This window comes from Rhizopus delemar, genomic scaffold, assembly GCF_000149305.1.
Source record: "Rhizopus delemar RA 99-880 supercont3.7 genomic scaffold, whole genome shotgun sequence".
NCBI classification, from domain to species: domain Eukaryota; kingdom Fungi; phylum Mucoromycota; class Mucoromycetes; order Mucorales; family Rhizopodaceae; genus Rhizopus; species Rhizopus delemar.
The window spans coordinates 1,171,703-1,190,156 of NW_027137833.1; the positions used below are offsets into that span (position 1 = coordinate 1,171,703).

Sequence of the window (18,454 nt, forward strand, 5' to 3'; positions counted from 1 at the left end):
CGTATGTACTTTCTCACATACACATTAAACCAAGTATGTTGAAAATTACAACATCATCCTACAAGTATAATCATTCTTTCAAGGCACTTGTTAAGCATGCAACACTGATTAACTGTGCACTTTTCTGAGTAAATATAATCGTTTTGCTAACTGTTGTATACATGTGTTGGTTGTTCTATATTAAACAAAAAAGGGGAGCTTCAAGAAAATTAATTTGTTTCTGCATAGAATAATATTTGCTATCGAGCAAACTCTTTAAATCCCTTTTATTTCCTGTTGGTAGGTCTTTTTTTCTGTTACAAGCTACGCTCCTATAGAATATTTGATACTTTCTAGAGAATTGTACTTGAACATTATACTTGTTATCATTTTCTATCGCCTATTGCTAATACGACACATATTGTATAGTATGCATTTATAATTGACTGATTGCGAACAAGTTAAATACATTGTCACAGTGGGCATTCTATTAAACAACAGGTTGTACCAAAATCGTACAGCCATTTCAGGTGTTTTGATATTTAAGCTTTTTATATTGTATAAGAGTGAGCTTTGGACAAAATAGTAAGGAATAAAAAGAAAAGTAAGAAAAAAAAATGTAGACAAAAACAAGTATCTGCTGCATGTATTAATCATCTCTGGGAGCACTAGGAACCATTGATAGTTTAAATAACAATTAGGAGTCCAAATTTCTGCATTCGACTTACCTTCCTTCACTACGAGCAGGAGACTCTCCACGAGATCGAGCAGGAGAGGCAGATCGACTTCTAGATTCTGACTTATTGCGTCTTCTATAACGACTACCATCACGTTCCGGGGTATCATCTCTGCGAGATTTCTTGCGGTCAGATACAGAACGGGAACGGGAACGAGAAGGAGAACGGCGACGACGACGAGGAGGACTACGACTGCGAGATCTAGAACTAGAGCGACGAGATGAACGGCTGATTTTATTAGGATCCTACATTGTGTCAATAAACCATGTTTTCGCATTACTTGGAATTTAAAGAGTTACTTACTTCGCGAAGTTGAACACGTTGACCGTTCAATTCACGATCATTCAACTTTTTGAGTGCATATTCCATATCGTCACGTACATGGAATTCGACAATACTAAGAAAGCAATTAATGTCTATATTTTTGCCATTCTTGTCTATATTCTTACCCTTCTGAGGGACGATCACGAGAAATGTCAGCAAAGGTAACTTCACCAGCTTTACGCATCATATCTTTAAGATCCTATATAAGAAGGGTTCCCAAAAAGACAAAGCCAACAGAGAAAGGATAGCGGTAAGAGATAACAGAATAATCATGGTTTAAGCACCCCAAAAGGAAGAGAGATGGTTTCCTTGCCAAACGGCTGAAGACCGGAGTATAAAAGGGAAAGTGGGGGTAATAAAAAGAGCGGTCCGTACCTGCCAGTTAGTTCCAGGTGCAATGTTTTCAACAATTAGTCTATAGTGGGAGCGGCTTCTATAATCCAAAGATAATATTAGTCATCACCACAAAATACAGGTAGATTTTCTTCTCCACTCATTACTACCTATCATTTCCACGGGGACGTCTTTCGTCATGGCGACGAGTACCTTTAGCGATTTCAACAATCAATCTATTTAAAATAGAGTTTTTTATATAAATAATGCTTTTACATGATTAAAATATTATACCTTTCACCAAGAAAGCTCTTTCCATGGAAATCATAAACAACATCTTTTGCATCTCTTTCATCAGCAAATTCAACAAAACCAAAGCCAGTTTTCAAGTTGATTTCGCGAATGTCTCCATAGTTTTTGAAAAGACGTTCAATATCACGCTTTGAGGCATCACGAGCAAGACGGCCAATATAAACTCTTGTTGACATTGTTACTATTTTTTTTTCTGATATAAAAAGGAAGGAAGGGAAAAGTTTAAAAAATAGACCAATAACTCTCTTGTAAAAGCCACTAACACCAATAAGCTTAGCCGTTTTATTTCTCCGCTTTGAAAAGGTAAGAAAGGAGCTTACGATGATGTATACACATAACAGACTTAGGAACAATTTACAATCACTGTTTTTTTAATACATTGAATTAATTCTTATAAAATAATGCATTTCTTTGAGTTTTCTTAGCAAAATGCTTTAGCGCAGTAGTAATAGATTCAACAAATTCGTCTTTTAAACTCACTTACATCAATGCTGGAGTATTTAGCAGAACCTGTCCCATGAGCTAATCTTCGAAACTTACAAGTGGCATATGCTTGAGAGCTTTTCTGCTTTAGCTTCCTGATGTAGCAAAATCCTGTCACAAATCAACCAGTGTTCCTATAATTAAACAAAGAACACCAGAACGTTGGCAGTGTATTTTGGGAAGGTGTTGCTTTTCCACATTGTCAAAACAGATGGATGAGGTAACTGAAAAGCAAATAAGAAGACGTACCGTTTTAGGATAAGCAGTTTAGAAAGGACGGTGACAATCATCTTGAATGAAGTTTATACATGAATTAAATTTTTTAATTATTTGAATACAATGAACTTTTCCAACCATTACAACTACAAAATACTCAGCAAAATTTAATAATGAACTGACCAAACTGATTTTGTTTTTGACGTTATACTGTACCTTTTACTGAGGATTTATTCAGGAGTGAAGTTATTAACAGTATGCGAAATTATCAAACAAGGCTCTATATATAATATAGTATGTCAATTCCATCTTATCAATGACACAATCACTTATAATGATAGACTTGATAATGCGCTATTTGAAAGAATAAGCTTTACAGTATTAAAATGAAAATAAAAGCATATTTCATAGATAGGTCATTTATTATTATTGAAGTGATTGAATTAATTCATTAAAAACTCTGTTGAATTCAAGAATCTTGTCTTGCTCTATTGATCCTTTTTGCCAACCAACTGTATAGTGCAGCTCATTGTTTAAACATACAGAATTCATACCAAAAGCTGTAGAGAACGTGTTTGCACTTTGACAAAAGTACAATGATATTAACTTCCATTCATCACCATAACAATCCAACTTGCCAACGTCTGAAAGTTCTAGGCCACCATCTCTCTTCATAGGGTTTTGCCTTTTGTCCTGCCAGTATTCACAATAAGAAGCAGGGAAATTTGCCAAATATTTCAAGAGCAAGCTTTGTCTAGCTGATTTCTCTTTGCCATTCTGCAGTTTGTCGTGGTATTCCTTGGCCATCACCCAAATCTCTCGTTTCTCGAGGATTTGGCTAAGGTATTCTTTCTTCCAGTGACATCTGTGAGCACCGACAAAGTTACCCATTTGGTTTTGAGGAACAGGTGGGTTACACAACCGACGACAATTAACCGGAGTTTCGGCATTAACACTGAAGTCTTTGTACAGGGTTGCCCATGCCAAGACAAAGAGAGCATACAGAATAGCATGTCCTGAAACCTGATGCTGTTTTGCTTCCTTTAGAATAGCTTCCCACTGGCTCTTTTCTATTTTATTGGTCATAACCACAGTGGAATGTGGCTCACCATCTACAGCAGGAAAATCACCACGCCAGTCGTTATCTGAAAAAGCATCAACGATAAGCCCAGGCAAAAGCTTTGTCGCATAATCCTTTGCCACTGCAGGTAGAACATCAGAATATATAGAGACAGCTGGTGGTGAACATGACTCGAATGGTAAATATACTTTTAAATTATCAGGAATATATATCAACGGGCCTTGCTCCTTGTCTTCAGCATTCGTTTTTAATCCTTCTAAAAGCTCTTTCCAAAAAATGTAAAGACTCATACCATCACCAATTATGTGGTTTACAGTAAGTGAAGCAAAGCAACGAGTTGGACTTGTAGGTACTATCTTTAATCGCCAGAGAGGAGCTTGCGAATCAAGATCAAATTCAATAGTACATTGTTCTTGAATAAGAGAGTCAAGAGTGGTCTTTTCCAAGGAAACAGTAACAACTTTAACAAGATCGATGCATTCTAGCTGTTCAAAGTGAGCTGTACTTTTATCCTTGTCTCTTATAATCAAAGAAAGCGAAGCATGTTTTGTGATCAGTGTTTGAAGGGCAAATTTTAGGCGGTTTAAATAAAATTGAGCAGCGTCTTCATTTCTATGAGGGTGCTCTAGTTCGGCTGTATAACAAACATTACCGTATGCTCGAACAAATTGTTTAGACAGTTGATACTTTTCTAAAAGTCCTAAAGCTCTTTCTTTTCTTGTGTTTGTCATAAAAAATTACAGAAAAAAAAAGAAAGGAAAGAAAAGTTTCTAGTATTATAACAAAATGAAAAAAAAGCTCAGCAGTAACACAAATGGCTTAAATGGATTACTCAAACTGAAATATAGATTTTATTTTATTATAAGATTATTTAATATAACGTATCAGAATAAAAGGTAAATACTATATACATTAACGATGTTGTTATACAGCGTTATATACAAAATTAAGCGATAATGTCTACAACTTTGTTCCAAATTTGTCTCCATTTAGGTACAGGGTTACCATCGTTGTCTAATCCTTCATCCTTGCGAATATCAAGAACAGTTTCTCGAATAGTGCCAGTCTCAAAGTCCATTTCTGAATTCTTTACAAAACCAGGACGCTTCCAAATCTTGTGTCCCAGATAGAGAACAACAGCGAGGATCAAACCAATATAACTTGATACAACATTAGAGCCTGAAATCGGAGCTATAAAAGTAGAGTAACCTTGACCAAAGATAATAATAGTACCAATCACAATCACAATAATATCACAGAGTGGAAATAAGGGCGCAACATAAGGAAGAGCAGTAAGTGAGCGTCCTTGAGCTAGGTAACCTTGGCGGAAACGAACATGTGTGATTGAGATGCTAACCCAAGTGATCAAACCAGCAAGCGAAGTCAAACAAGTCAGCCAATTGAATACAACACCAGATCCGAATAAAGAGGTCAAGAAGGCAAGACAACCAATGGCACAGGTAGCCAATACAGACCAGATGGGAATACCAAAGCGATTAACACGAGTAAAGAACTTTGGAGCATAACCATCATTAGCCAAAGAAAGAAGGGTACGAGAAGAAGAATAAACACCAGAATTACCAGCAGAGATCATGGTGATTAAAATAATGGCATTCATCATATCAGCAGCCCATGCTGCACCAGCTTTTTCAAAAACAAGAGTGAATGGAGATACGGAAATGTCCTTTGAACCGTTCAAAAGCTCCTTATTGGTATAGGGAATAACGAGACCAATGACTAAAATAGAAAGAACATAGAATAACACGATACGGACAAACACTTGCTTGACAGCAGAAGGCACAGTTTTATGAGGATTTGCAGATTCACCAGCAGTAATACCAACAATTTCAACACCATTGAAAGAGAAAGCGGCAGTAATGAATACATTGAATACGCCAAGGAACCCATTAGGAAAAGCACCGCCAGGTAAATGGAAATTTGAAACACCATAATAAACACCACCAGCAGCGCCCGTATCAACGCAGAGACCGACAATGATGAAAATGATAACAACCAAAACTTTAATGAAGGCCATCCAATACTCTATTTCTCCCGTAGCCTTTAACAGAAAAGACGTTAATGGCAACCAGAATAGCAAGACAGATGACACTCCATATGACGCTGTTAACACTTTTCACCCAGTACTCCATGATCATAGCAACACCTGTCAATTCAACAGCCACACCAACAGCCCAATTGGCCCAGTAGACCCAACCGACACAAAAACCCAAGGAAGGATCAACAAAACGAGTAGCGAAATGAGAGAAGGAGCCAGCAACAGGAATATGAGCTGCCATTTCACCTAAACTCATCATAACACAGAAAACCAAAATACCGACTAAGCCATAAGCAACAATAGCACCACCAGGACCACCGTTTACGATGGCTTTACCAGAAGCCATGAAGAGACCAGTACCAATAGTACCACCCAAAGCAATCATTTGGATATGACGAGCTTTAAGCCCACGTTTTAAAGTATGACCTTTGTTGATATCTGAGTCATCAGAACGGTAGGTGTCAAGATGCTCGATAGTAGCTGTTTCACTAATCACTTGGACTTTTTCTTTTTCCATTACAATACTTCTTGTTGATAATTAAAGCTGAATAAAACTGCTGTTGTTCCTTTTTATAGTAAAAGGAGAAAGAAATTAAACTGGTTATTTTTTTTTTCGTGGCCAAAGACCCGGATATGTAAATAGACTTTTTTGGGAGAAAAAAGAATAAAGAAGAAAAAAAAAAACTGTGATTTCGCAGCTCTTTATATACGATCGAGTTTTATTCCAGAGTGGATCTGGCCCTTCTTTACTCGAATGATTGATCTCCGAATTATCAATTGAAAACAATATTTCTCTCTTAATTATTTAAAGTAATATGCTGTGTATGTGTAAAGGTAGATTATGTTTAAATTGAACATGTTGTTTTTGTTGATTTACTCTATGTTTTCTTTTATTTTCTTCGTCAATAAAAAACAACTGTCGATTAAAATTCACAATTCTGGAATAGAGTGATACGTTTTTCGATTGGTTTAAAATAAAAATGGTGTCAGATCTGCGATATTCTATTCGTTCGTAACCATAACTACAATCTTTATCACAATACACAAGTCAGATATAATTTACAAAAAAGGAATATCAGGTATGATTAGTGAATTTTCACTATCGGAGGATCAACCTTTGTAAGGATTTACTCGTACTACATGACTAGAACCACAGAACGTGAGGAAATTTCGCAATACAATACAAGGTCGTTTATTATTATGCGCTGCTTGTTTTTTGCTATTCTAAATTAAAAATTAGATGGCAAAATACTTAATATTTTCAAGCTTATGTATTTTGATTTGTTGATTAAATTTACTAAAACAAAATGAAAAATATGAATAAAAGAAAAAGGATTTAATTTTCTCACACTTTATATTACGCAAAACGTACAATAACATTGAAAGATTGCACCATTCATTCAACATTCAGATAAGGTTTGATTGTACCCTACTAATAAAGTCCCCCAGTTGACAAAACTAAAATGAAGTAAAATTTACTGCAGAATGGCGCCTTCATTTTCTTGATTTGAATCATGAAACTTTTTTCGTGAAAATATTACTGATAGAGCGCACTTTAAACTGTTCATTTCCGTCTAACCTATGTAGGTTACACAATAACCCCTTTAAGGTTCTCACTTTCCCGCGTATCTGTTGAAAAGGAACACTGTATATTGTCGCGTGTTGATATTAACTACGTGATTAAATATATATAAGCGGCTGTTCGCTAGACTTTTTTTTATGAAATAAATAATACATTGAAATTGATAGTTTTATAATACAAAAGTACAAAACAAAGCGTTCTTCTTATGATTAAAGAAGACAAATATAAAAAAGAGGCTCATTAGATCTGTACATTCTCTTTTCACTCATGTGTGTAGAGTGTTTTAAAATATATTCCGCAAATTACATAATGGTTGAACAAGCCATTTTTGGTACATGATGATCCACAGCCAAATTAGCCACTTCATACATTTTAAGTTAAATTGATATACTCCACCTTTTTCCCTTTAGAAAAATAAGAAATTGATGAATAATATAAACGGACTCTAGTTGCTGATTTTTGTGTTCTTGCTGGTAAAGGTAATAGAAGTCACCATTATATTTTTCAAATTGTTATAAAATCAATCTTTACGCATTTACAACCAATTACCTAGTATTACATTCCTTGTCATTGATTATATGTAGCACCAAAATGTAATTAATAAAACTTAAAGATCTCTGCTTTATTTATTTCCTATAGAATTCATTATTGACTTTTATGCAACGGCTTCATCCTTGTCGCCGAATAAAACACAATTAACACTCCTGATTGGCTTTAACGGTGATGCACGCTTATAAATTGGCTCGTCATGCGTTATTCACTTCCAAAGATCATTATAATTCCTTTGTTTCCGAGGTTTAGAAAGCAAATTAATTCATTTGTTCACTGCTTATAGTGCGAGTGTTTCATACAACTGGGATGGTCTTGCATCTTTTTTTTTTACATTCTTGATGTTACTTCTATACTGAATGCGTGTCATTGACGTGATGGACATTAAAAGGTTTTTATTGCAATAGCGTATATCTTCTGGTATGCAATTTGCCACCTTTACTATGGACACAATCAAATTTAACGAACAAGTATAAAACTGATTATTTTGGACTAAGCAAAGTTTTCAAAATCGAATGATATTAATGTTTTCTTTATTTGATCAAATGATTTAAGCAGAAGCAGACTTTTGCATGGAGGAAGTACGGCGGCGTTCAATCTTCTTGTCCTTGGCTTCCTTAACACGCTTAGCAAGCAATTGCTTGTATTCGGCTTCGGCTTCACGAGAAGATTCGGCTCTTCTACGCTTGATGGCTTGTCTACGTCTCTTGTGTTGAAGAGTACGGGGGGTGACAAGACGTTGGATCTTGGGAGCCTTGGTGTAGGCCTTCTTACCCTCAGTCTTGGGTTGAACTTCACGACGGATAACGTATTTACGAACATCGTCTTCCTTGGACAAATTCTAGTAAAATGACGCGTTAGTATAAAAAAAGACCTTAAAGGACATTTAAAACACGTACGAAAAATCTTCTAATCTTGGAAGCACGCTTGGGACCGAGACGCTTGGGAACGGTAGTATCAGTCAAGCCAGGGATGTCTTGTTCACCTTGCTTAACAACGACAAGGGACAAGACAGAGAGGTCAGAACCAACAATACAACCACGAACAGACTTTCTCTTGCGTTCACCAGTACGGCGAGGACGGTAGCAAGAGTGACCCTTGGACATCAATAAACGAACACGGTGAGGCAAGAGGACACCTTGCTTCATAGGGAAACCTTGCTTGTCGTTACCACCAGTGATACGGAAGACGTAACCCTTGAATTCATCACCGAGAGTGTCACCGGAAACTTCTTGTGCCATACGCTTATCATAGAAACCACGGCTAAAGTAATTGATAAGTATTCACATTGAATCTTCTAACATTTAATAAAGTGACTTACAGACGACGTTCATCTTCGATTTCGATTAATTTTTGGCAGCCAGTGGCTGGGTTCGCAATGTTAAGCTATAACAAACGTGTTAGTATGGGTAAATACACAGGATAGTATACAATAGAAAGAGAAGTAAAAGCTTGTGTTTCAAGTTGAGTTCATGTCCTTTCAAGTCAAAATGAAATTGACAATCGAAATATTGATACACCCAAAAAAATCTTTTTCAGTTCATTTATTTTTATCCATCCATCCATCCATCCATCCATTATATCATCCACATCAAAACTTCTACCTCTCTTTCTGTTGTGTTTATTGTCTATTTATTACCTTCATGGTAGCTGTAGGGTCGAACCTAAAGTTTAAAAGAGGAGGGTTTGTTTATTTGCTGAAGACGCTGAACCTCATCTTCACGTGTCGGATGTTGAATTTATTTACAAACAAATCACGTGATATGAACTCAGTAAAAAAACGACACTACTTCATTTGGTTACTTTATTCTCAAAAGAACAGCTATATTTACGATTATTTGAAGTCGCCTGTGTATTGTTTTTCAATGGTTCAACCTTTTTTCCTATTTCACCTACTTCTTCATGTTGTACCCAATCGGGTTCATCTAAATTCTAAGATTGAAACTGATAAGAGAACAGTATGATTTCTACTTGACGACGACACGGATTTTGATCTAGGATTTGAAGGTGGTAAAGGTGGTGGCTGCCGAGTATGATGCATTTGAGCTGTGTTTGAGAATAAAGGAATGCGACTGGGCTTTTGAGATAGCGTTTTATTCATGTTTGATGAAGACAGAGAAGTATTTAGACTGCTGATATACACACCAGTATCTGACATAGTTTTTGTGTGGACCACTCTTTTTGGGATATTTGTTACAACTGATGTACTTTTGATGTCCATAATCAAATTATGAAGTCTTTGTAGAAGTGGTGGCGGCATGTTGACCGGACCAGCCGGCTTTTCTTCTTCGTTTTCAAACATTTCATAATAATGTTTGACCATGCATTGAAATAACGCTCTATCAATATTTAAGGTTGGAATGAAAATGAGTGTCAAATTGGATATATTCATTTTAGTTTCCTTTTCATTATCTGCAACCCTTTTCAAATGCTGACATAAGAGTTATAATAAGCAAAAATTATGAAGAGGAAGCCTTGTTATAACCAAACGAATTGTTCTTACTATATTAGGTGGGATCAACTGCTGCTGGTTTAATGATATTTCGTTTTCTTTCCATACAGTCATAATTCCTTGCATGTGTTTAAAAGATACCACAGGTTCAGGAACTAACAATCAAGGTAAGGGTGATTGGAAAAAGGATCTGGTTGCATCTACCTACGTTCTCTTAAGTACATTTTGAGCAGTGTTCCTACTACATGAGGATCAGGCCTCGTTTCTTCAAAGTCAACATTGAAGCCCGGTAACAAAAAAAATATTAAGATTATACGTACTAAAAAGATAATAAAACTGTACCATTATTGAATTCTTCTCTTATTTTATTGACCATGAGCTTACTTCCTGGGATTCTGCAAAGATCGATAAAAACTTTTTTTTTTTTTTCGGCTTAACCTATAAATACCGACTTCATGTATACATATGACAATAGGAAGCCAAAAATATTGTTTTCAAAGAATAAAAGCAACTTACCAGCAATAGTTCAATAGTCTATGCATTTTTAAAAAATTACAGACACTAAATCATCATCTTCTATCTTTGTTAATGCGACGGCTTCTTTCAGTTGCATACCAAACACCTGTTTTTCAATCGGCTGCTGTACAAAACGACAAAATGAAATATGTGCATCTAAACAGAGAATATATATAATAATTTACCATAACGCTCCTTTTTCCAGCGATCAACTGCCTCTTTTCCTTTTTTACTCCATTCGATACTCGCCTCTTTTGCCTTATTTGAATACATGATTCCTTTTGATTTCCATTCTGGCAGTTTTTCTTGTACAGTGGCATTTATTTTTAAAGTTTTTTGTTCAACCTTTGAACGTGTGTCCCTGACTAGTTTTACAAAGAATTTCTGAGAAGAATTAGAACTGCTGCTATTATTGTTGAAATCTCTTATTTCCTCTGTATCATGATCTTAAAAGGCTGAAGACGTGGAAGAATGTGGACAGGAACTTTTATCTTCTAGAATTATTGATCCATCCTCTATCGAACTTGCTTTTCAAGATCCGATTTACAGCCAAGCTTTGCAAAAACTAACACCCATCTTGACTTCGTATCCAGTCCGATACACATTTGAACAGAACACTATTTACTACGATGGCAAAGCTAACCCATGTGGACACATGATGGCCTTTTATTGTCTTGCTCGCTTATTTGAAGCTCTCAAATTACCTATTTTCAATTGTGTTCCTCTTCGCAAAATCTGGATACCTGGCTATGCAACAATTGATAGTAAAATTCTCGATTTCGTAGAACAATCCAAACATATGGTGTGGGTGTCACAGCCCTTAAAAAGACAAGATAGAAAGCATCGATATATTGATCTTCAAAGCACTTTTGTAGGACCTGAGCCTTACATAACAGACCTTAATGCTCAACAGCATGAATAAATTACTAGGCGCTGTATTACTATTGATCCGGGAAGATGAAACCTTTTGTACTGTGTACATGAAAACTCTACTGCTGATACACCACGAAAATATAGATACACTAAGTCTTACCAAGATAAAATGGCAAAAACAAAGAAGTCTTGTCGTATCTGTGAAGCAGTTAAACCACAAGAAGTATAAAATGGTGAAGATACACTTGTAAATTCTCAATATTTGGATCTACAAACTTTTGAAGAATACCTTAGAAACCGTGCAATGGTTACTAAATTATTACATTGGAGCTACAACTAATCATTTGATTGTTCATCCCTTGCATCGAAAGTTGAGGCTGTCCAAGTATATTAGAAGGCAGAAAGCTAACGAGGATATGGTCACCAAGTTGAAAAGTAAGTCTGAAACCGATGCTGTTTTTGTTGTGGGTAATTGTTCTGCTCCAAATACCCGGTATCAAGAACCTGTAAGAGGCGTCGAATTCAGAAGGCTGCTGAAGAAACATGGATTTTTGGTATATTTGATTGATGAGTTTCGAACAAGTCAGTGCTGCCCCTCTTATGAATACCGTAGCCTTGCAAATTTCAAGAGAATACCAAATCCATGACCATATCAAAGACGAAATAATCCTGAAGTTATTTGTCATGATTTACTTAGGTAATCAAATACTCTGATCAATGATTATCAAAATTGTTTCCTGACCTTTTTTTTGTTTCTTAGATATACAAATCAAAGTTGCAAAGTAACCGTGCAAAACATTTCAGGTGTTGAAGAGCTTCGTGAACGTTTATGAAATCGGAATTTGGCATCATGCCTAAACATGATCCATATTATTCGTAACCTTCGCTTGAATGGTGAAATACCAGAGAGGTTTCCACGTGCTAGGGCTGAAAGAAGAGGACCGATTAGAAGAAGATCTGAAGAGAATGAAGAACTACGACTTTTACCTAAAACCCTGTAATTTCCAACACAGTTATCGCTGTGTTACCCTAGATGTACTTTGGTAAGCTTTAACTTAAATAATTTGGTACTTTTGTTTATTAACATTCGGTTGTTGCACCTTTTATCATTGAATGTAGATTTCGGGTTATTGGTAAGTTTCATATTGATATATTATACTTTCTACTTTCTAATTTTTTTTTTCTTTTATTACATGTACTCATTCTTGATATTATTCTTATTCTATCTTTTGCACCAATTTTTCTTCTACTTTTGCTCAAAATATTTCCTGCTTTCACCATTTTTTTTATTATTTTATTTGCATCAATAATTTCGGAATAAAGTGTGCTAGGTACATAAAGTTTTTTTTTTGTTAAACAACCGATAAACGCCAGTCATACAATCATATAGTAATTTAGTATAGCATTATCATTGGCAAAATCTAACTTGATGCCGTGGTTTTTACAGAAATAGAATTTGTTCCGAATCATTCTTATTCTTATTCATCAATTCTCAATACACAATATTTTACGTAAATAGAATATATTAATCGGAATAATTAAGAAGAAATAATGTTGATCATTTCTCGTAGAAACTAAGTACATTTTATTACATATTATAGTTGTTTTTATTCTTCATTTTTTTTTTTTTTTTTTTTTTTTTTTCACGGAAAGACACTTTAAATGGAAATATTTGTTTCTCAGACAAACAAAGAGCTGTTGTACCTGAAAAAAAAAAAGTTGAAGATGCTATCAAAAAAGCAAAAAGAAAATCGTAGATTCTCTACACCAAAGAGGGCTGAGATAAAAAAAAATTCTTTATTCTCATTGCTTTTATTTTCTTCTTCCCTTCTTAAATTAAAATAGTACTTCTTTTTTTTCTTTTCTTTTTTAATAAAGCTTTTTTTACTTCAAGTTAGTTCATGCCACATATGGCGAATAGTGAAGATAACTGGTTATTCACAACACCAATTGATGATGATGACTCTAAGTCGGATTACTCACTTGATTATGAATACATTGGGCCAAGAGAACCAAACTACCGAAATGAACAAGATGCAGACTCAGACTGTTCTGAGTTATCGGATTCAACATGCCACAATGGATTTGATATGTGGGATGAAGATCCTTACAGTACTAATGACTTTACTTGGGAATCAAATGACATGAAGCTAACGAGCTTTATTAAAATCAGAAAAAGAGAACTAGACAAAGTAACCCCTTGGAACAAATTCAGTTTTTATAAAAAAGATAAAGGCTGGCCTCTTCAACTACCTTTTTCTTGTTCAACCACAAATCACGATCAATCAGCTAATTCATTATGTCTGGTATTATCTGACTATGGAACTACAGAGAGATTGCATGCGATCTATCGAGATAAGATTGTTGAATGCGGGACCCCGCATTGTAATAAACATTCCACAAATAAACCAAACTTTCAAAAGGATCAATTTAATACAACTTGGCTTGAAAGTGAAGAAGAGACAAGCGGTAGCCATTGCTATCCACTTTGTAAATCATCATCATCCATATTTCATGAAACACATGCCTCTATTTCATTACCATCGCCACCAATACCACCGCAACAAACTACACATACAAACACGCTTATAAATAGTAATCTATTCTCGAAATTCATTCGATATACAAAGTACATAAAAAGATCCCAAATTTCATCTATTCACACACAAGACATTTACCTTTCCTTATCATTCGAACCTCTTTGTCTAGCTGAAGACTATGGATACATGGCCATTGGAGGACTCGAAGGTGAATTTGAAATTTATTGTTGTATGAAGCAGCGACCGATAAAGATATGGGGAACTAAGTTCAAAAGAAGAAATAACGTAATGCTCATGACCAACGCCATTCAAATTGTACGATTGAAGAAAAGAGAAACACATAAACATTTATTAATAACCTGTATGAATGATGCTGGCGTCTTGATTTATGAACTCCCTGAGCATTCAGATTGCCATTCATCTTACAGTGTATCGTTATTGCATCACATTCGATCTTTTGACCGGGTGCCTATCAACGATGCTAGATTGAGCCCAGATGGTAAACATCTCATCTGTGTAGGTGATAATGCTTGCATATTTCACTTTACGCTTAACTTCAACAAGCAAGATCAACTTGTATTCACTATTCCCAAAAAAATAACCATTCCTCAGCCTATAATATGTACTACCTATTGTCATTATACCTCTCAACATGTCTCTTGGAGCAAGTCCTCTCTTTACTTCGCTCACACTTCGGATTCTCACAACTTTGTACTGGTCTGGCGCACTCTTCCAAAACTTGAAATGCTTTATCGTATTGACGCCGGCGGTTATACATATGCTGTTCAATTTCATCCCGAGCATGAAGGTGTGCTAGCATTCACCAATCGATATGGATATTTACACACAGTAGATTTAAACGAAGCCATATCTATCTATAATCCAAACCAAATTGTCTCCATTGATCAGCTTAACAGTCAAACAGCAGTTTCAAATGATCACATCTGCAAACCTTCCTGTCTTTCTTCCGGTAATGATTATATTTATCATACAATGGACTTGGTTGCTAGGCAAGAGGTGACAATGATATCATTTAGAGGGGAAAAGAATTCACGGCTAAGAATACTTGCTAAGGTGAATGGCATTCAGTGGTCAAAGGATGGTAGACATTTATATGTTTCAACAAAAAAACGTGTGTTGGTCTATCGATTTATTAAGTCCTACAGCAAAATAGACACACTTGAGAAGATGGCAGGTCTAAAGGTTCTCTCTATCATGGAAAAGCATGCCTCACAAAAAAGAAAAAGGCAAGAATCGGAACAAGAAAAAAATAAACGAATGTCTTGGTCTGGAAAATGGAGTCAAGTTCCAAAATTTGTTAGAGACAAAGTTTTAGCAAACACTTCTTCTTTAGCCAGTCATTGATATAAAGAAATAAAATTACACCTTTTATTATAATTCAAAGTTTTCTTTGTTTTTTAATGTACAGTTTTAAATGTTATTTGATACAAATGGTTTAAATAAACATAAAGAGGAAAAAAATTAAATAAACCTTTAAAAATTACAAGTTGAAAAAAAATTTAAAGCTTGTCATAGTACTTGTCAAGACCAGGGATGTCTTCAGTAAGACCCTTTCTCTTACGAACAGCACGAATGATGTCGTAAACCTTGTTACCTTCTTCACAAGGGTTACCGGACATGATTTGCCAGTGATCAAAGACGGCTTGAGGGAAGGCTTGACCAGAGGTGGCGGAACGAAGATCAGCGTTGAAACCGAAAGATTCGTTAACGGGCAAATAGGCCTTGACGGTCATCATGGGAGTACCAGGCTTTTGTTCTTCAGAGAAGACTTGACCACGACGCTTGTTGAGACAAGAGTAGATACCACCGATAGCAGAGTCAGGACATTGGATTTCAACAAGGTAAACGGGTTCTTGGATACCAGGAGTGGCGGTAAGCACGGAAGCATAGACGACACGACGACAGGTAGGGATGATTTGTCCACCACCACGGTGGATGGCATCAGCGTGAAGAGTGACATCCAAAATGTTGAAACGACAACCACGGAGGTTTTCTTCAGCAACAGGACCTTCCTTGGTGGCCCATTGGAAGGCGGCAACACAAGAATCCTTGATTTCACCAAGGTATTGGACTTGCTTGGTGATATCAACCATGACGTTGGGACCAGTACCGTCGGGACCGAAACACCAAATCTTACGGGCTTCAGTAACATCCCATTCGTACTTGTCAGCAAGGACACGAGCACGAGTCTTGAAATCGTCCTTAGCAGAGATGGTACCAGCTTCGATTTCATCAGCAAGTTCTTCATTCAAAGGACAAGCACGCATGTAGATACGGTTGTGCTTGTTGGGAGACTTGGAAAGACAGTCAATGCTGGATTCAGCAGTGACAGTTTCACGGTATTGGACAACGGGGTCACCAGTCTTAAGAGGAACTTGGGCGTGGTCTTCTTCGAGATCCTTCAAACAGATTTCCAAGTGAAGTTCACCAGCACCGGCAACAATGTGTTCACCAGAATCGGAGGTGTAGGTCAAAACACAAGGATCGGACTTGGCAAGACGCTTAAGACCTTCGACAAGCTTGGGAAGATCGTTGGCGTTCTTAACTTCGACAGCAACTTGAACGACAGGAGAAACAGAGAATTTCATGACCTTCATGTTGTGAGCAACTTCAGAGGTAGTGATGGTACCAGACTTGACCAAGAATTGATCAACACCAACGAGACCAATGATGTTACCAGCAGGACAATCTTCGATGGCTTCAACGTTACGACCCATCATGAGAACAGTACGTTGAATGGACTTGACGGCAAGATCGTTCTTGCTACCGGGAACGTAGTTGGGACCTTGAATACGGACCTTCATACCAGCACGGACGGTACCAGAGAAGACACGACCGAAAGCATAGAAACGACCCTTATCGGAGGTAGGCACCATCTTGGAGACGTACAACATCAAGGGACCGTTGGGGTCAGTGTTACGGATACCGACGGAGCACTCATCATCAGCGGGACCTTCGTACAAGAGAGCGGCACGGTAAGCTTGAGAGGTGATGGGGGAGGGCAAGTGGATACAGATCATTTCCAAAAGAGCATCACCACAAGGCAAGAACTTACGCATGACAACCTTCAAGAGGGCCTTACCGTCCAAGTCCTTTTCGTCAGAGTTCAAGTTGATTTCCAACTTTTCCAAAAGAGTGGCGGTTTGTTCCTTCTTGAAGTTCATGATGGAGTCAAAGATACGGTAAATAGGATCCAAGACGAACATGTTGAAAGCACGTTCAAGAGGTTTGCCATCGGCATCTCTGTCCTTGGTGGTCCACTTCTTGGTCTTGGGGTTGAAGAAGTTGTTACCCCAGAGCTTGGTCATCATCTTTTCCTTGTCAACACCGAATTTCTTGGCATAACGGTTAGCGAATTGACGAAGAGTGAAACCCCAACCGTGAAGACCGGAAGCAAAGGCAACAGTACCCTTTTCGGGGTAGACTTGACAGTCACCGAGAGCTTCATCAACGTAGGTGGAGATGATGACGTTGACAGATTCAATGGTACGAGAGAAAGACTAAAAATAAATTAGTATCAAATGGCGCAGCAAAGCATAAAAACACATTACGTTGTAAAGTTCTTCCTTGTCCAATTGAAGTTCGAGAAGAGCACGATCCATCTTGTTAAGACAGATAACAGGCTTGATACGTTCACCCAAAGCTTGACGCAAGACAGTTTCAGTTTGGACACATACACCATCAATACAATCAACAACAACGAGGGCACCATCAGTAACACGAAGAGCAGCAGTAACTTCAGAAGAGAAATCGACGTGACCAGGAGAATCGATCAAGTTGATCAAGAAAGCTCTACCGTCAGTCTTTTGACCCTTGATTTCCTTGATATCTTCTTCACCCATTTCGAAGTACATGGAAATAGCAGTGGACTTAATGGTAATACCACGTTCAATTTCATCCTTACGAGTATCCATATAACGAGCTTCACCGGCACGACCAGAGGAGATAATACCGGCCTTGGAGACCAAAGAGTCAGACAAGGTGGATTTACCGTGATCGACGTGAGCAATAACGGACATGTTACGGACGTTGGTAACCTTGTCCATCAAGCGACGAATTTCATCAATAGTGAAGTTCTAAAAATTCAAATAGGTAAGTAAAATTAAGTTAATTGCTTTATGCATAATTAGCACTTACAACTATAAAAAATTAAAAAGGCAGAAAATAAATATAAGATAATGTAAAATTTAGTAATCCATCTTTCATCCATCCATTTATCATATACTAAAACAATAACAAACGTACCCATTTCGAACTTCTAAGAGTTTGGAATTGTATGAAACAAATGATTATTGTGAGAGCAAACTTTTTATTGTTAGTGAGATACTCGGTTCTGCTGAGATTCAATTTATATTTAATGAGTGTACTAAATTATATACGTGTATGATTACATGTTTGCT

The 18,454-nt window shown here is 36.7% G+C and overlaps 10 protein-coding genes across 10 annotated transcripts; 3 read left to right on the top strand and 7 right to left on the bottom strand.

Annotated features, from left to right (window-relative positions):
* Positions 1-628: 628 nt before the first annotated feature.
* On the bottom strand, positions 629-1,861 carry RO3G_09641 (uncharacterized protein; the record flags this gene model as incomplete). Its single annotated transcript, XM_067664226.1, has 7 exons — positions 629-647; positions 708-961; positions 1,020-1,113; positions 1,166-1,239; positions 1,416-1,473; positions 1,544-1,609; positions 1,668-1,861. 7 exons carry the CDS (start codon positions 1,859-1,861, stop codon positions 629-631), a joined length of 759 nt encoding a protein of 252 aa, XP_067520327.1.
* Positions 1,862-2,810: 949 nt separating this feature from the next.
* On the bottom strand, positions 2,811-3,755 carry RO3G_09642 (uncharacterized protein; the record flags this gene model as incomplete). The annotated part of the gene is made up of 1 exon (XM_067664227.1): positions 2,811-3,755. One exon carries the CDS (start codon positions 3,753-3,755, stop codon positions 2,811-2,813), a length of 945 nt encoding a protein of 314 aa, XP_067520328.1.
* A 656-nt stretch (positions 3,756-4,411) lies between these two features.
* RO3G_09643 (uncharacterized protein) lies at positions 4,412-6,038 on the bottom strand (the record flags this gene model as incomplete). The annotated part of the gene is made up of 2 exons (XM_067664228.1): positions 4,412-5,524; positions 5,604-6,038. 2 exons carry the CDS (start codon positions 6,036-6,038, stop codon positions 4,412-4,414), a joined length of 1,548 nt encoding a protein of 515 aa, XP_067520329.1.
* A 1,374-nt stretch (positions 6,039-7,412) lies between these two features.
* On the top strand, positions 7,413-7,840 carry RO3G_09644 (uncharacterized protein; the record flags this gene model as incomplete). The annotated part of the gene is made up of 3 exons (XM_067664229.1): positions 7,413-7,434; positions 7,553-7,582; positions 7,743-7,840. The coding sequence occupies 3 exons, from the start codon at positions 7,413-7,415 to the stop codon at positions 7,838-7,840; spliced, it is 150 nt and encodes a 49-aa protein (XP_067520330.1).
* A 362-nt stretch (positions 7,841-8,202) lies between these two features.
* On the bottom strand, positions 8,203-9,297 carry RO3G_09645 (40S ribosomal protein eS6; the record flags this gene model as incomplete). Its single annotated transcript, XM_067664230.1, has 4 exons — positions 8,203-8,493; positions 8,552-8,915; positions 8,974-9,038; positions 9,292-9,297. 4 exons carry the CDS (start codon positions 9,295-9,297, stop codon positions 8,203-8,205), a joined length of 726 nt encoding a protein of 241 aa, XP_067520331.1.
* A 276-nt stretch (positions 9,298-9,573) lies between these two features.
* RO3G_09646 (uncharacterized protein) lies at positions 9,574-10,218 on the bottom strand (the record flags this gene model as incomplete). The annotated part of the gene is made up of 2 exons (XM_067664231.1): positions 9,574-10,083; positions 10,156-10,218. 2 exons carry the CDS (start codon positions 10,216-10,218, stop codon positions 9,574-9,576), a joined length of 573 nt encoding a protein of 190 aa, XP_067520332.1.
* Positions 10,219-10,484: 266 nt separating this feature from the next.
* On the bottom strand, positions 10,485-10,893 carry RO3G_09647 (uncharacterized protein; the record flags this gene model as incomplete). Its single annotated transcript, XM_067664232.1, has 3 exons — positions 10,485-10,499; positions 10,661-10,776; positions 10,806-10,893. 3 exons carry the CDS (start codon positions 10,891-10,893, stop codon positions 10,485-10,487), a joined length of 219 nt encoding a protein of 72 aa, XP_067520333.1.
* A 1,016-nt stretch (positions 10,894-11,909) lies between these two features.
* RO3G_09648 (uncharacterized protein) lies at positions 11,910-12,140 on the top strand (the record flags this gene model as incomplete). Its single annotated transcript, XM_067664233.1, has 1 exon — positions 11,910-12,140. One exon carries the CDS (start codon positions 11,910-11,912, stop codon positions 12,138-12,140), a length of 231 nt encoding a protein of 76 aa, XP_067520334.1.
* Positions 12,141-13,394: 1,254 nt separating this feature from the next.
* RO3G_09649 (uncharacterized protein) lies at positions 13,395-15,398 on the top strand (the record flags this gene model as incomplete). Its single annotated transcript, XM_067664234.1, has 2 exons — positions 13,395-14,241; positions 14,554-15,398. The coding sequence occupies 2 exons, from the start codon at positions 13,395-13,397 to the stop codon at positions 15,396-15,398; spliced, it is 1,692 nt and encodes a 563-aa protein (XP_067520335.1).
* A 155-nt stretch (positions 15,399-15,553) lies between these two features.
* On the bottom strand, positions 15,554-18,303 carry RO3G_09650 (elongation factor 2; the record flags this gene model as incomplete). Its single annotated transcript, XM_067664235.1, has 4 exons — positions 15,554-17,554; positions 17,606-18,130; positions 18,192-18,193; positions 18,300-18,303. The coding sequence occupies 4 exons, from the start codon at positions 18,301-18,303 to the stop codon at positions 15,554-15,556; spliced, it is 2,532 nt and encodes an 843-aa protein (XP_067520336.1).
* Between the last annotated feature and the right edge of the window lie 151 nt (positions 18,304-18,454).